The sequence below is a fragment of the Camelus ferus genome, chromosome 4, assembly GCF_009834535.1.
Source record: "Camelus ferus isolate YT-003-E chromosome 4, BCGSAC_Cfer_1.0, whole genome shotgun sequence".
Taxonomy (NCBI): Eukaryota; Metazoa; Chordata; class Mammalia; order Artiodactyla; family Camelidae; genus Camelus; species Camelus ferus.
Genome location: NC_045699.1, coordinates 63,807,080 through 63,824,279, shown reverse-complemented (window position 1 = coordinate 63,824,279; position 17,200 = coordinate 63,807,080). Strand labels below are relative to the sequence as shown.

General features: G+C 43.7%; 1 protein-coding gene across 5 annotated transcripts in view; it reads left to right on the top strand.

The window, feature by feature from the left end:
• The first annotated feature begins 787 nt into the window (after positions 1-787).
• The window catches only part of TTLL11 (tubulin tyrosine ligase like 11), a 244,973-nt gene continuing 228,560 nt past the window's right edge, over positions 788-17,200 (top strand). For 4 of the 5 annotated variants that reach the window (XR_004319465.1, XM_032478353.1, XM_032478354.1 and 1 more), the window contains exon 1: positions 910-1,516. Coding sequence is in view for 4 of the 5 variants with exons in the window: in XM_032478353.1 (XP_032334244.1) it covers positions 1,058-1,516 (459 nt within the window). In the remaining variant the exon portion in view is untranslated. Of the gene's footprint in view, positions 1,517-17,200 lie in introns of all 5 variants that reach the window. The other variant, XM_014562957.2, reaches the window with a different exon arrangement.

Here is a 17,200-nt window from a genome sequence, read left to right as displayed (position 1 = left end):
GGCATTGTGCTGAGTGAAATAAGCCAGACACAAAGGGACATTTATGAGGTACTTACATGAGGTACTTAATCAAATTCCTAGAGACAGAAAGTAGAACGGTGGTTCAAGGGCTTGGGGAAGGGGAATGGGAATTCATGGTTTAATGAGTACAATTTCAACATGAGAAGATGAAAAATTTCAGATGAATGGTGGTTGCTCAACAAGGTGAATGGATTAAGGCCATTGAACTCTATGTTTAAAAATGGTTAAAATGATAAGTTTTACGTTATGTGTATTTTACCATAATTTAAAAAAATGACACAATACGAAAAGGGGCGGTTACTGTCCTCAATTCAATTGCCAATCTGGCTTCTCTATGGCTTCCCCACCCCACTGGGAGCTCCCTGAGATGGGGAAAGTTGTCTCCCCTCTCAGGCCGTGGGTTCTCCCAGGACCAGAAAGGTATTTCTTCAAAAGGGGAACTGCTCTTTGAGGGCCTGGACTTGTCACGTCCATCGTCAGACTGAGGTGGTGCTTCTTGACCGTCGAGTTGCCTAAAACCGGTCAAGTTGTGCCTCCTGCATCAGACCGGGAGTTATCCCTGTGAGTGTGCATGGGGCGGGGGAAAGTGGGCTTCTTGTTTGAAATTGATGTCTCTTCGCCCCAGTCCCCGGGCTCATTAGCCCCGTAAGAGCCCAACGTCTTTCCACTCTCAAGCTCCAGACTCTCGGCTCTAAATTCTGCGAGCTCAGAACCACGGCGGGTTCCCCGGGTGGGCGGGCAGAGGCCGCTTCCGCCCTCTTCCAAGATGGCCGCCGCCGCCTCTGTGACAGGCTCTGTCACGTGGGCGGCCTCGCCTATGAGGTCGCTGGGGCTTGGTCGGCGATTGGCCCTTCCCGGGCTCCGTCCCGAGTCGGCGCCTGCCCTTGTCAACCGGAGTCTGAGCGATCATGGCAACGGGCTCAGGCGGGGAGCGCGTGGCAGCGGCGGCAGCGGCGGCAGTTTGGTCGCGGGCCGGGGCTGCGGAGCGACGGCGGCGGCGGCGGTGGCCCTGGCGCTGGCACCGGCCCTGAGCGCCATGCTGCGGGGCAGCCCCGAGAGAGAGCTGGCGGCCTGGTGGGAGGCGGAGGCGGAGGCGGAGGCGGAGGCGGAGGCCGAGGCCGCGACCGCGGCCAAAGCGCAGGCGGCGAAGGAGCAGGTCCGCGTGGACCCGGGCGCGGCCGGGGAGCCGGAGCGCAAGGCGGCGGAGGAGCAGCCCAAGGAGCCGACCCCGGGGCCTCACCGCACGGCCGAGGAGGGCGACGCCCGCATCTCCCCGCGGCCGCCACCCGCGCTGCCCGTGTTCAGGCCGAAGCCGGCGCCGGCGCAGGGCCTCTGCCCGCAGGGGAAGTCCGGGAGCAAGGGCCGCAGCTGCAAGCGGAGCTCCGGCCAGTCCGACGAGTACTGCTCTCCGCGGCCCGTCACAGTGGACAGCTCCAAGGCCAGGACCTCCCTGGACGCCCTGAAAATCAGCATCCGCCAGCTCAAGTGGAAGGAGGTGAGGCCCGGCCCGGCCGCGTGGGCACAGGGGGGTGGACTTGGACGACCTCAGAGGAGCCGGCCGGCCCAGGCCAGGTCTGGGGGCCAAGCTCCTGCCTTGCGCCAAGCTTGAGCCTGCTGGTCAGCCACAAACTGCTCATCCTTCAGAGCCTAGCCCCCAAGTCACTTGAGCAAGAAGGCTTTCAGAGCCCTCCAGGTCAAGTTAGCCAACTCCTCTGGCTCCCCTGCTGCTCCCCTACAGTTCCATGGTCTCCAGACGTCGGCACTTGCCTCCCCACATTTTAGACATTTGTTTATATGTCTGTATCCTCCACCGGCTTGTGAGTCCCCGGGGCTCTAGACCCTCTCTCTTTCACTTCTATGCTAAGTTATATTTGCTTCGCATTTACTGTGTGACTCTCGGGGCAGTGAACAGTTTGTACTTTGTAGGCAGACGGACCTGGGGTCTCACCACTCTGCTGCTTCGCTGTGTGACCTTGAGCAAGTTGCTTCACCTCTTAAGCCTATTTCCTCCTCTATGAAATGAGGCTAGTAATACCTCTCTGGTAGTTTTCTTACTATTAGAAGACTTACTGCTTATTGTAGCTAGCACAAGGGTGCAGTTAGTGGTTACTGATTTTACCACCCACTCCTCTCTCTCCTCCACCATCACCATCATTGTCATCAGTGCAGGCACTGCATTTTATGCTCCAAGACTTGGCATATGGCAGGTGTCCAGAGATGATGGGTGAAAGGGTGACTGAAGGAATGAGGATATCAGTTGCATTTGGCTGAGTGGATAAAACCATCTGACTGTATTTGCAGCACCTAACGCTATTTCACGTGCTTTCATGAGTGTCGGGGCTGTGGTTTAGGGTAGTCAAATCTGGAGACTTGGGCCCAGATATTCTGCTGCTGGAACAGGATCTGTGGCAGGTGACGTGAGGACTCAGGTACTCATAGCCTGGGCCTTGGCTATGGTAGGTGTTCAGGAATGGTTTAATGAAGTTGGAACATGCAGGAAGATGGCCACAGAAAGGACTGATGAGATCAGAGGGTTGGTGTCCCAGCAGAGGGAGTCATGTGGTTTGGAGGGGAGTCCAGAATCAGGCAGGGCTGACTTCTAGGTGGGGAGGGCTTAGTCATGGGAAAGTCTGATTCCAGGCGTCAGGGCCCCCCAGCCTTGGGGTTTGGGATTTGGGGGAGGACTTTCATGCCTATGAAACCTGGAGAAAATGAGGGAGGTTCCCAGTACTAGGCATCTAGGTTTCTGGACAGGGTCCCAGGTCCAGACTGGAGATACGAGGACCAGAACAGGATAAACCCGAAGAGCTTGTCAGTGCCATGGTCCTAATGAAGGGAGAATGAAGGGACTGAGGCCAGGTCACAGAGTTAGGGAAGGCTGGCCCAAGCAAAGCCCGTGCTTAGCTTAGCCCTGTGGGAGAGAGACACCCAAATCTCAAGAGACAGAGCCACGTGGACTCAGAAATCAGCAGGCACTCATGCGGGGCCCGCTTGGTTCACTCATTCCATAAGTGTCCACTATGGATGCTGGGCCCTGTAAAGCAAAGATGCTTATGATGTAACCCTCGCCCTCAAGGGCCTTCTAGTTCAGTAGGTGATGAGACACAAGTAAAGAAGTCATCACAGTAGTTACAGGGCCTTTGCTGCTGCTTCTCGAGATGCTCTTTCCCCAGCTCTTTGCATGGCTGACCCTGTCACTTCAGGTCTCTGATCAAATGCCACCTCCTCAGAGAGGCTTTCCCCCGTGATCCCCCGCCGATGCCTGCTAGTCTTTATTTTTTTATTGTAGCACCGAACTCCAGTGACATATTTCGTGTTGTTTATTGTCTGTTTCCCTCACTAGAATGTAAGCTCCACGAGGGCAGGGGCTTTCTTTATTTACTGCTGTATCCAAAGGTGCTTGGCACATAGAAGGTGCTCAATAAATATTTGTTGAATGGATGAACACCTTATGTGATGAGTGTTTCTCTCTCTGTGTAAAGGTGTATGTGCCTTGGGAGGCAGAGGAGGGCCAGCTCTGGAAGGGCTTCCTGGAGGAGAGGCCCCGAGCCGAGTTCTGAGTGCGGAGGATGAGCAGGCATTACTTAGGGGCTGTGGACTTTGGATCCCTGGTAGAGGCAGTGGTGTGGGCACCGCAGAGGTATATTCAGGAGGGCTGGATGGTAGAGTGGGCGGCAGAATGGTGAGAGGGGAGGCAGGAGAAGGGAGCATGGGTCAGATTGCATGCCACACTGTGGGATGTGGACTTTTATTGGGGAAGGCTATCCGAGCCCCTACAGAATCTTAAGTGTCTTTAATTTATCTGCTCTGCAACTTTGCCAAGTGAGTTTAAATTCTTTAGGCCTCAGTATGCCTATCTGTCAAATGGGGTGGGTCCAGCCAGATCAGTGGTTCCCATTCTCTACTGCTGCGCCCACATCCTGGTAATGTTAGTCTATGGGAGGCCCTTGCACTGGTGAAGCCAGTGGATGAGCAGTTTCCAGGACACTACCTGTAACTGCCTCCTCCAGCCCCCAAGCCTACCTGATCTCCTGCTCAGAAAGCATATTGGCTGTAAGTGGAGATGCTCATTCTAGTCCATTTTAAAACATAATTCACTCACAACAAGGCTTTACTATTAATGTGTGATTATTTACCCACTGTCACTCTTCCCTATTCATCTGTGAGGTCCGGAGGACAGGAGTGGTGTCTGACTTGTGTCCCCACTGCCCAGCAGATGGTAGGTGATCAATGAATGAATGAATGAATGACTTGCAACAGAGCTCACATCTCATTGACACCATGGAATGTGGAGTTTGAAAAACGTCAGACAAGGTGAACTTTAAAGTTCCTTCCTGGTTTATAATTTAAAAAATTTTTCTTTCTTCTTTTTTTTAATGGAGGTACTGGAGATTGAATCCAGGCCCTCTTGCATGCTAAGCATGTGCTCTACCACTGAGCTGTACCCACCCTCCCCTCCTTCCCGCTTTCAATGATGATTATGGTACCCTTAGTGTTTACTACAAAGTTGACTGCACGACAAGTAACATATATATATAAACCGGGTACTAACAAAAGGCAAACACAGTCTCCCCAGGCCTCAGTTTCCCCTTCTGTCACAGGGCTGATGTTGGACAAGAGCATGGCTAATGCTCAGCTCAGCAATGACTTTCTAGGAGCAGAAGTCTGCTGGGGGCTGGGTTGCAAGGAAGTGCGCTGCGGTGTTCTTTGTATGTCACTCTGCTGTCACTGCAGGATTTGGAAGTCCCCAGCAGGGGTGGGTGGGCCACCCAGGTATGAAAGAGGATCGTGAGCACCAACCAGAGTGGAAGGTCTGTGTCTCCTTTTGTGAGTGGGCGGTGAAGGGCAGCGCTGAGCTGCGAGTAAGTTCAGACATTTGCTCGGCCTCAGGGCGCCACCTCCCTTCCTCCTTCACTTTTTAAAATTCCACATACACTTACCAATGACAAAAGTAACAGTGATTACGAACAACACAGGGGTGATGCCGCTCCCTGATCCAGCTATTCCTATGCCAGGCCCTCTTCCGAGTGCTTTATGTACACCTAAGGATTCAATTCTCCCAACAACAGTAAAGCGAATGCCTTTTTGTCTCCATTTTACAGAGGAGGAAATTGAAGTCCGCAGAGGTTAACTTATCCAAGGTCAGACGGCTGGTAAGGGGCAGAGCTAGCATTTGAAACAGGTATTCATTCGAAACCAGCCTTCCATTCTGAGCCCTTCCCACTGTTCTCCGCTGGCGGACACTGGCAGACCCTGGGTTAGGGGTGGCTTATGTAGGCATGAAAAGGAGTCACTCCTTGCCCTCCAGGGACAGACATGCACACAGACAGTTGCAGTCCCGTCTGGGAGTTGAATGGGTAAAGGGCATTCCATGCAGAGTAGGACCAAAGGCAGGGGATCAGGTTTTACAGGCGGGATGGGGTGATGGCTGCTTAGCGTGTGGGTGAACAGAGCGAGATGAAGGAGCCAGACTGGAGGACATTGAAGGCCATGGCAAGAAGTTTGTGCTTCTGGCTGACTGCGATCACAGATTCTTGCCATATATAGACGGAGCTTCCCTTCCCCACCCTCTGTCAGTCCCAAGCAAACCACACCAACTCTCTGATGATTCAGTTTTCAGTCGTATCCACTCTGGTCAGGTCTAGTTCAGCGGTGCTCTCAATGCTAAATCTGCTCCTCAAAGAACAGCTCATACATGTTAGCACTGTAAACTTGTAGGTAAGACAAAAGTTTATTCTAGAAGGCAAAATCATGTTTACAGAATCACTGTCAAGCCACAACAAGACAGAGAGGAATGGGTCCCGGCTCACGGTAGATGCTCAATAAGTATTTACGGGATTGCATGGTCCTCTTCCAGTCACGTGAGCCTCTCTGCCAATCTCCTGTGTGTTCTTTTTGCAGTTTTGACACCCTCATTACAGAAAACCTCCGGGGAAAGGCAGCATGGGGAATAGATGCTGCAATTGTTGTGAGCCGCGCTCCTTGGAGATATGGGTTGTGTATATGTGCACACTGGTGCCATGGCCACCAGCTGACGTGAACGAGGGCACTGAGAGATTTGATAGAAGGACCTTTGTTGATAATTGTTTGCATAAGCCCCGTCCCAAGATCTATTACAGTGTGAGCTCTTTGTTTCAGAGTGTCCAGATCATATTCCTTTTTCTGAAAAGTATCCAGCCTTTCTTCAGAACATGCGTATCCTTATTACATCATCAGACTTGCACTTTGTGCAATGTTAGTTACTGTCTATGAAATACCATGTTATGTGCTAGGCATTGCCTGCGTGCTTTCTTCTATACATTAACTTGTATAGAACATTTACTGTGGGTTATTTTATTTAATCCTCCCATCAACCCTTTGAAGTAGATCTATTACCATTTTAAATTCACAGATGAAGAAACTGAGGTTAGGAGGTTAGTTCAGGGCTAGTCCAAGGTCACACAGGGAACAAGGGGTAGAGCCACCCAGGGCCTGTGCTTGTAGCCAGGATCCAGTCCTATTTTGTCTTTGCTAATCTTTTGCTAAAATTCACCCTGCAAGGAGTTATTCTGTTAGTATTATTCTTCCCAGATAATAATTGATAATAATAAACTGAATTGGGCATAGCAAGTAAGTGGAAGAGTCAGGGCTCAAACTGTAGACTGACTGTCTTGTTCTAAAGCCCACTTTTCAGTGTGTTTTATAATCCTCCACTTCCTAACCCTCCCGTTCCTCATCTGCCTCCCAGCTCTCAAATGACAGTGGAGTCGCTGAGAACCGGGAGAGTGATGTTGCAAATAGGACTTAAAATAAAACTCATTGAAATACATCCTGCCTGGCAGAGGGAGCATTTGGTGCCTGCCCCTTCCAAATCCTACCCCTTGCAGCCCACGAGGGAGAAGAGATTCTGGTGCCCTTGACTCGCTGAGTTGCCTCGCACCACTGGGGGACGTGAGCCTATTGTGTGAATAGCCATGTCTCAGATTCTTGGGGGAAAGAAGGCAGATTAGAAAATGAAAGATTGGATAGGTTAACATTCCCTCCCTCTCTCATTTTAGTGATCATCTTGCGATTTACTTTCCATTTTTTGAAAACAGCATTACATTTAAGGACGGTTTATATCCTACTCTGTCAAGTGTTCTCCTTGAACAGACATGTTATTTTAACACATAGCCCACTGGAATTTTTCCTTTGCAAGTTAAGCTTGTCATGCCATAAAAATCACAATTCACTACCACTGTTATTTGAACGATACAATATGTATAATAGCTTCGTGAATCCACAGTAACACCATACAGTAAGAGCCTCTAAAAGACAGTGAATTCCAGGTGCTCATATTCAAGTTGTATAACTACTGCAAATTAAAATTTTGGTTTTTTAGCAGGTGTTGTTAGAGCAATTTTCTGTGTTATATAAACACGCTCTCTATTATAAGTAAACCTCAATCTTGGTGGCTTTCTGGATTCTGGCTTTGTACCAGCAGAAGTTGAATGCAAAAATTCAGTCACCCATTTTCTTTTTCTTTTAAATCTATTCCTTGTGAAGAGCACATTGTAAAAGTAATCAGCCACTCTTTTAGTGCCTTCTCTAGCGGGAAGGTGGTGTAACCCTTTGGACTTTGAATTCAGACAGATGAGTTGAAATCCTTGCCGTTAACTACTTGTGTGACCAAACCGGCTGGGTACTGCATACAGAACCCCCTGAGCCTCAATTTCTTCTACTGTATCGATGGGCTAGTGATGCCTGTCTTGTAAATTTCTTGTGCGATTAAATGATGGAATGTATGTAAGTTACCTTAACCAGCTGCTTGGTACCCTGTCTGCATTCAGTTAATGTTACTTTTCCTTCTGTTGGGTGATTATAGACATTGGTTATTTGATCTATATATATTTTTTAAAACTTGAAAACAACTATTGTAGAATTTCACCTACATATATAGGTTAAACAGACATGACCGGTTCATTTCAGTAATTTAACAAATACTTTGAGACCTATTTTGTGTCAGGCTATATTTGGGTTCTTGGGAGACAGCAGATAACAAAAATACCCCAAGATCTCTGCAGGACAAGGGACAAGTTACATTTTGAATGAATGTCCATGTGATGTAGTCTAGGTTTAAATTTTTAAAAAGTAGTATTGATTTAAAGTTCTTTTCTTTTTAAATCAGTTACACTTTTAAAGTTTCATGAGTTTGACTGAATTTTTTAAAGCCGCCGTTCTGGACCTGGTGCCTGTCTCATTCTCTGGTGTATTAACTATATATGTCACCGTGGGAAACTTATTTTAGCTGTTTGAGCGACATCAATGCTTAACTTTTGTGTTCCTAAGACAAATAGGGTGAGTCGTTCACAGGGAGAACTGAGGTGGTTGTGTGTGAACACACCTGCCAGCTGTGTAGGGGAGAAGCAGGTTCCCTGGACTGGTTTCCTTATTCCTTATTTTCATCCCTAAGGAGCCTTCCCTGCTGACCCTGGAAAGACCACACCAGACATGGGTTTGAGTCTTGGCTCTGTGACCCTGAAAAAGTTCCTCTACCTCCCTGAGCCAAAGGTTCCTCATCTCTAAGAATGAGCATAAAATACGTGGTAGGCTTGTGAGGACTAATTCTGAAACTCTTTAAAGTGCCTGGAGCTTTAAAACAGTAAAAATACCTGTCAGTTTGGCTTTCCCTCTGATGAATTTCTGTGACATCTTCATTACATTTTATGATAGAAAATTGATGGTCTGAACAGGCAAAGAACCCTGCTGTTCCTTTCATGAGTTTTGAAGCCCTGCTTTCCATGTGACTGTCCCTCTGCAGCCCAGTCACTCCCCGAGATTCCTCCACAAAGGATGTTGTTTTGCCGGAGAGAACAGTGATCTTGTTTCTCTATCCCAGATGAACTAACGTCTCTCCTTCCGCGTCACAGCACGTGAATGGCTGCCTCGACTGCCGTTTGTGTACATGTTTAGTTTCTCTGGGTGTTTTTGAACCACTATCTAGTAATTTTATAAATGCTTCCTAACTCCAGCAGGCACTGCTGAGGGCCCCTTCTCTTCCTGCACCTGCTTCTATGTTGTCTGAGTAAAACCTGCACGTGTCTGATGGAGCTGGAGGAACAGGGCAGTTAGCCTCCTACGCCGTCATCCCTAAGTATAGTGTTACTTTTCAAAGAAGTCCTTCATCCCTCTGCCTGGAACTCTGATGAAGGCCAGTTTTCATGTTTTATTCTTTATGGTCACAGGGAGATTTTATTTCTCTTTGTGTCAGAACTGTGGTTATTGACATTTTTAAAAGCAACAATGTAAAACTTTATAGGTATCTTAGACTATTTACAGATACCTTTTGTTTAGATTCTAAAAGCAGTGTGTGCTTATGAAAATTTGTACAGTTCCCAAGGATATAACATAAAACCCCGGAGTCTCCCCTCCCCACTCCCCATGCCCCACCCTCCCCCTGTTCCACTCTGTCTTCTCCTTAGGATAACACCAAGATCACACTTTGGCATGTGTCTTCCCAGATTTTTCCCCTTATTCCTGTATGTGTCAGGATCACTAAATTGTGCTGTAGTAACAAGCAACCACACAATACCAGTGGCTAACTACAACAAAAGTTTCTTTCTCGTGCACACTTAGGGGTTCCACGTGGGTTGATGGCAGTGAAGGGACCAGGAGCTCTCGTCTTGGTTAGTCAGAGAACCAGGCTTCCAGCTCAACAGCTGCTTCAGTGAGTCCCTGAGAGGAAGGGAACATGATCAATTCTGCGCTGGCTTTTAAGACTTCCACCCAGAAGAGATTCTGCTCCCAGTTCATTTGCCAAAGCAAGATACATCGCGTGGCAAACTTGAGAGGGGCTAGAGTGCGTGGTCCTGCCATGAGCAGAAGGAGGAGAACCAGAACGTCTTGCCAGTGACCACCCACCCCTCAATCCTGTGCAGAGATACAAGAGATACATGTATATCGTATGTAAATAGAAATGGAGACAATTTTTATTTTATTTTACATGCCGCCGTAATACAATATATATGGTAATTGGCAACAGCTTCTTCAGCAGTACATCCCGAACATCTTTCTCTGTTAGAACATGCAGATTCATTTTTCTTTAGTAACAACCTAATAGTTCATTTTATGGAAGTACCACCATAAAGTTTATTGATGGAGGTGTTTCTATGTTTCTTGTTCACTGTTACAAAGAATGGTGCAGTACACATCACTGTTCACACGTTAAGTATTTACACAAGTAAATGTGTAAATCTGTAGGATAAATTCCTAGGGATTGTTGGATCAAAGGGTGTGTGCACTTTGTGTTTTGACAGTTACCATCAAGTTGCCGCCAGCAGTGTTTGAAAATGCTTGTGTTTTCCTGCCCTCTCCAATATTGTATCCTGTTAGTCTTCTAAATCTTTGCCAAACTGATAGATAAAAGTATGTTCTTTAAAAAAAAAATGATATGTTCTTTTAATTTACATTTCTGTGATTGTCATCAGGGTTGGGCTTTTTGTATAAATTTTTTAGTTATTTGTACTGCTTCATGTGTGAAATGCTTAAATGTATTTTTTGTTCATTTCTCTTTTGGGTTGTTTATGTTAATATTTTGTTTGTTTATGTTTTTCTTATTGTACATATCATTTTTGCCTCATTTGTGTTGCATATCCTTTCCCCTGTTGATATTTAAACATCTAATAACCGTTTGCCTTGCATGATATACATGATTATAATTTAAAGTATTCTTTTTCTTGCTAGTCACTAAGCAGTCTTTAATTATTATTGACTTGTTAGCTTAAGAAGGCAGAATAAAGACACAATTCTATTTTCAGATGCTATCAATCTTCTAGAGAATTAACAGGCAGTGTGGAGAGCCTTAGAGACTTACGTTTCTAGGATCTAGATAGTTTATGTGGAACTTTCACATACGTTTATCTAAGTTGACTTTTACTTTGTGCGGTGAGTGTGGTACCCTTCGCTATTTCTGTTTTACAGAAGTCAGTATGGTCTGGAGTTAGATTTGGGCTGAATGCCTACCCCTGTTAATTCTGCCACATGGGGCATCCTGATGCTCGTCTCATAGGGCTGGTGTCCCATCTTAAAAGCACATGTAACCTGTATTCCAAGGCAGTGGTCCATTCAGCTCGCCCACTCATCAGAGGTGTTAAGTGATGCACAGCTCAGAACTCAGGGCAGTCTCCTGGCTCTCAGGCCAGGTCTAGTTCAGGGGACCACACTGTCCCTCAGAGTAGAGTATGATTTCCTGGCTCCTTAGAAATAAGACCACCAGAAATTAGTGTTTACTGAAGTCATTCAGTGCAGGACTGGGCTCTGAGCCTGGCTCTTAGTTTTATTTAAAAGTACATGTATCACTTGGGTAAATAATCCTTGCACATTACTTAATACATTAAAAACTTATGAAAAAAGAGAGAAAAAACCTACTTGTAATCCCACCACTGAGATGCAATGTCTGTTTTTATTTTGAAGAATTTCATTCCAGTATTTTCTTCTAGGTGTAAATTTTTCTGTTTCACAAAACTGATAAAATTATGTTAATGTTAATATTTTACAAAGCTGATATAATTTTATTATGTTAGCATTAGTGCCCACATTACAACTTAAACATTTTTTATGCTGTACAGTCTTTTCATAAATGCCATTTTAAATGCTGTAAAATATCCCCTTCAGTGAAATATATTTTATTATTTACTTTCATATTATTAAATGTTTTATTCCTCTGTGAAAAAAATTTCTGATGTACTTTTCCCCCTATATTTCACACTGTTTTAAAACAACTTTCCTGAAATGAAATGATGAGGTTAAAGGGCATACGCATTTAAAGACTTTCGGAATGTATCGTCAAATTGCTTTCCCAAAAAGTTGTAGCAATTAATACTCAGCAGTGTATGAGGGTTCCTATAAGTGTTTACTTTTGAAGACTATAATGACTAATATTGGTGAAGAGAGTGACATAAATGAATCTTCTGCCTGTCTTTACCAAATCTAGTACTAGTAATCAGTGCCCAGCTCAAAGCGGGGCATTGTGACATGGCCATTTAAGTGTAGTCATTACATCTGAACTGAAATAGCCATATCAAAATGTAAAGCCACTTTAAAATTTTCAAATAATGTATTCAGTGGACAGACTTGATTTTCTCCCCATCATTGACCCTCTCCCTGCCTCTGATTCCTTACCCCACCCCCATTCTTCTACCCACGAGTTAAGGCTTATGCATTTCACGTACAGTTGGGCAGTGAAACTGCTGGACATCTCGATAGGTTATTTCTTAGGTTTTGTCAAAAATATCTCTAGTGTGAAAAAAGGACACAGGGAGAGCTGTGTTAAAATGTCACATGCCATCATGAGCCATTAGGCAAATGAATATCAAAACCACCATGAAATGCCGCTCTGTACCCACCAGATACATTCGTATCTGTAATAAAATAGGCAGATATGAAGTGTTGGTGAGAATGTGGAGAAATTGGAACCTTCATACACTGCTGGTGGGAAAGTAAAATGGTGCAGCCGTTTGAAAAATAGTTTGGCAGTTTCTCAAAATGTTAAACACGGAATTACCACACACCAGCAATTCACTCCTAGGTATCCACCCAAGAGAAACGAAAACATCTGTCCACACAAAAACTTGTACACTGATGTTCACAGCAGCGTTATTCACAACAGGCAAAAAGTGGGAACAGCCGAATGTCCATCAACTGAAGGATAAATAAAATGTGGACTGTCCATACAGTGGAATGTTATTTGGCCTTAAAAGGAATAAAATACTGATCCATGCTATAGCAAGGATGAGCCGTATAAACATGTTACGTGAACGAAACCAGTCATAAAAGATCCATATAGTATGCAATTCCATTTACAGGAGTGGTTGACAATAGGGAAATCTATAGAGACACAAAATAGATGAGTGGTTGCCTAGAACTGGGGCTGAAGGAGGCTTTGGGTGGAGAAGTGGGGAGCGACTGCCAATAGGTACAGGATTCTTTTTGGGGTGATGAAAATGTCCTTAAATCAATTGTGATGGTTGCACAACTCGATGACGATACTAAAGACCATTGAATTGTACAATTTAAATGGGTGAATTGCATAGTCTGTGAATTATATCTCAATAAAGCTGTTGATAAAATGCCATATGCTTATCTACTTCTCATCATTGAACAGTACTTGTCTCCTGGGTAGTAACTGGAAATATGCTCCAGGAACTCAAATCAGTAAAGTGCCCCCATTGTTAATTCTGCATGTTAATTCTGTGCTGCGATGTTGCCTGTCAGTGGCACATGGACTCCTTGGACACCTGTATCTAACGGAATCCTGCCCTGGTGGCCCAAAGTAGTGGCAGCTATAACAGCCCTCCAAACTTTTGTCATAAGAGTGAGTTTTGTTTTCTGGGCAGGAAATTCAAATGTCTGTCTGGAGAATAAAGTTTGGGTTCATTATGGAGGCTCCATATTAAGTTTTCCAGTGATGTGTGTAGTATGGCAGGTAAAAGCATGGGCTTTGGAGCCACATAGACCTGAGTTTGAAACAACACACTGTGTAACACTGGGAAATTCTTACTCTGAGCCTCAATTTCTTTATCTATAGAATAGGCAGAGTACAATCAGACCTCAAGGAGTTGTTTGTTGCCAGAATAAAAAGATACAATCATTTAAAGTAGTTAGCCTGTAAATACCTGGTACAGTTGAATCTTTTTATTAGCATCTGACCCTAAGCGTCTCTAGACTCATGTCACATATTTCATGCCTTGAACTTTATTCGTTGGCAACATCGTGTGGTTCTCTTGAACCTTCATGCTGTGCCATTCCTCTTTACCTTTGTTCTTACTTTTCCTCCTCCTTAGAATGTCCTCTTCCTTTCTTTGGCCAACTCTTACACGTTCTTCAAGGATCAGATCATGACATAAGTCTTCCCTGACTCCTACATACACCCCATTCTAGGCTAAGTACCTTTTTGGGTCACTTACAGTATTTTATATGGATCTCAATTTGATTATTATTTCCAAAGAAGTAACATTTGGCTTATTTGAGTATCTCCTCTGTATCTTTGTTTTCTATTTCATGGCTTTCTGCTCTTTCTTTCCTTCAACTTTTTGAAGTTTATTCTGTTGTTCTTTTTCTAACATTAAGTTGGATACTTAGCCTATCATCTTTTCTAGTAAAAGCATTCAAGACTACAAACTTGCCTCTAAGTACTGCTTTAGCTGCACCCACAAATTTTACTATGTAGCATTAAAAAAAAAACACCTTTTAGTTCTATGTATTTTAAATGTTCCTGAAAATTTTTTCTTCAACCCATGGGTTATTTGGATTTTTAGTTTCTAAACATACGAGCTTATTTCTACTTATCATTTTATTACTAATTTGGAACTTAATAGCAGCGTGGTTAAAGGATGTTCTTTCTTTTTTTACTTCTTCTTTCCTCCCCTTCTTATGCCCTCCATCCTTATTTTTTTTTTTGTTTTCCTTTTTATTTTTTTTGCTTTATAGCCTAATACATGGTCATGTTCTGTATGTGCTTGAAAAGAGTGTATATTCTCTAGTTATTGAATGCAATGTTTTACATATGTACATTAGATTAGCTTGTGGATTGCACTTTAGATTCTGTAGCCCTAATATTTTTGTCTGACCTAATACTGACTTGAAGAGTTATATTAACATTTCCCTGTATGATTATGGATTTCATATCTTTTTAAATTGATTTTTTTTCTTTTCCTATTTCCCCCCATACTAGTCTGGAAGTTCTGTTTTTATTCTTCTGGTGGTTACCATAGAAAATGTAGTATGTGTATAATTTCACAAAGTCTAAAGTTAGCATCTTTACTCTCCTTTTAACAGCACAAGGATCTCAGGATGCTCACATTTTGGTGCATCCCCCAACTTATGTGCTTTTGTTGTCTAATATTTTACTTTTATCTTACTGTATCTTTTTTTAAAAACTTTACAAATTAGACATTATTATTTTACATATTCTCTGTATTTTAGATTTACCCATGTGTTTACCATTTTCTTTGTTTGTTATTCTATTTTATGACTCACACCTTCCATATGGGGTCATTTTCTTTCTCCTGGAAGTAATCTTTTAGAAGTTCCTTTAGTGAGAAACAGTTGGTAATGGGCTGTCAGTTTTTATTTATTCAGAATTACCTGCATTTTGCCCTCATTCTTGAAAGACAGTGTTGCTGCACATCCAGTGCTGGGTTGATAGTCACATGATCTCAGCCCTTTGAGGATATGCCACCGTTTACTCAATTCCATTTTTGCTGTTGCAAAGTCAGCTCTCACTGTAATTTTTTTCTTTTACTTGGAAAATGTCTTCTTCTTTCTGGCTGCTTCTAAAATCTTCTCTTCGTCTTAGATGTCGTCAGTGTCGTTATGACTTCCTAAGTGAGGATTTCTTTTTACTAATCCTGCTTGGGATTTGTTGAGATTCGTATCTCTGAGGCTTGTTATGGTCTAACCACATGCAGAGGTTAGACCATTGCCTGTGTACAGGGAAAAGAGAATTACACTTAAACCTTTAAAAACTTTCACTCTGGCCGCCCTACCGAGAATGGATTAGAGCCCAGAGTAGAGGCAGAGGCAAGTTAGGATACTACTGTAGACCCCAGGGGAGAGGCAGTGCTGCCCGGGACAGGAGGGTGCTGGGTGGGGAAGATATTGACTGAGATGGCCTGTCTCTTGCCCTGGACTGTAAGGTATTCAGTAGCTGGGAGCTTGTCTTTCTCATCTTTGTCTCCTTCATGTCTGGCACAGAGAAGGCATTCAACAAACGTTGATTGAATTGAACTGTGAATCAGCAATGGTTCTAGTGCTGTTTTTTGCACCACCTTCAAAGTGACTGTTTCTTTAAAGGGAAATGACATAAAGGCATTCCAGGCTGTGAACTCATCCTGTCGCTGGCATTGAGAAGCTCAAGCCAGAAATAGAGAGCTAGCTGTTTGTACGCCCCTGCAAGCCTTAGATTTTGGCCAGTTTACTCTCCCTGAGAGCAGAGCTTTCACTAGCCTGTGCACGTGTCCCTTTCTTAAGGAATCTCAGGCTCAATTTGAAAGTACCTGCATAAAGTCTTACCATCTTACTGGATTTTCATGACATTTTTTCCCTAGGCAGGTTGCAAAGATGTTCTTCTAATGGTATGTTGTGAGTGTGAAAACTTCTGACAGCTAAGACATTCTTTTTGGGAGAAAGTGTTCCATGTCTAGGGAACAAAAGGAGAGGCAAATGGTCCCTGCCGGGTGACAGTTTAATAAGCTTCAGCTTGTCACTTAAGACTGTTGTTCTAAGAGTTTTTGCACGACTGTTCCATTAGAATGTGTGGGAGTATTTCTAGAAAGTACAGTGAAGTAAAGCATACAAATACGATTTTAGGTTCTGAGACCTTGAGGTCTTCATTTAAACAATTTTATGTTGATGTCTCCTGAGCCTCAAGCCCTGTGCAAAGCACTACAATAAAGGCACAATCAGACACCATCCCTGTCCTTGAATCAGGATCACTACTGGCCTGCATCGTCCTTTTGAATGAATTTGAAAAAGATGCCCCCTCCTCAAGGAGAAAATATTAAAATTAGTCAATCTTTTATTTCCATCTCAACAAATTTGTTACAGCAAATGGATTACTCATGATAAATGAATATGAGTTATTAAATAATATTTACATGGTGTCATAATGAAGTACTCATCGATTTAAACTTGGAATTCAGAAATATCCTGGCACAGTAAACAAACATCAGATGGCTGAATTCCAACATGAAACTTCAGATTGCATTACTCTTCATGAGGGATTTTTCTAAAACTTGACAGTAGTCACCAACTATACGTCAGATGTAAAAGTAGATCTTATTTAGAAACACAGTCTATGTTAGATGTTGTTAGATCAACATAGTCTTTTGATAATCCAGTTTGTCAAAGGGGAACAATATATACTGTCTTGTTAAAATGAGACATTTGACTAACACGTGCCAGAAAATTCTCATCATAAATATAAAATGACCCAAACAGAATCATCTGATGATATTTGTTTACTAAACCAGAATATTTCTGAATTGCCAGTTTAAATCAACAAGTGCTTTCATTATGATGACATGTAAATATTATGCCATAACTGATTTTGTTATCACAGATAATCCACTTGTCATAGAGTCGAGAATATTATAAGATACGGAAAGTGTTCGAAATAGTAAAGATGACTACATGTGGACAGCATCACCGTATCCTTGTGCAT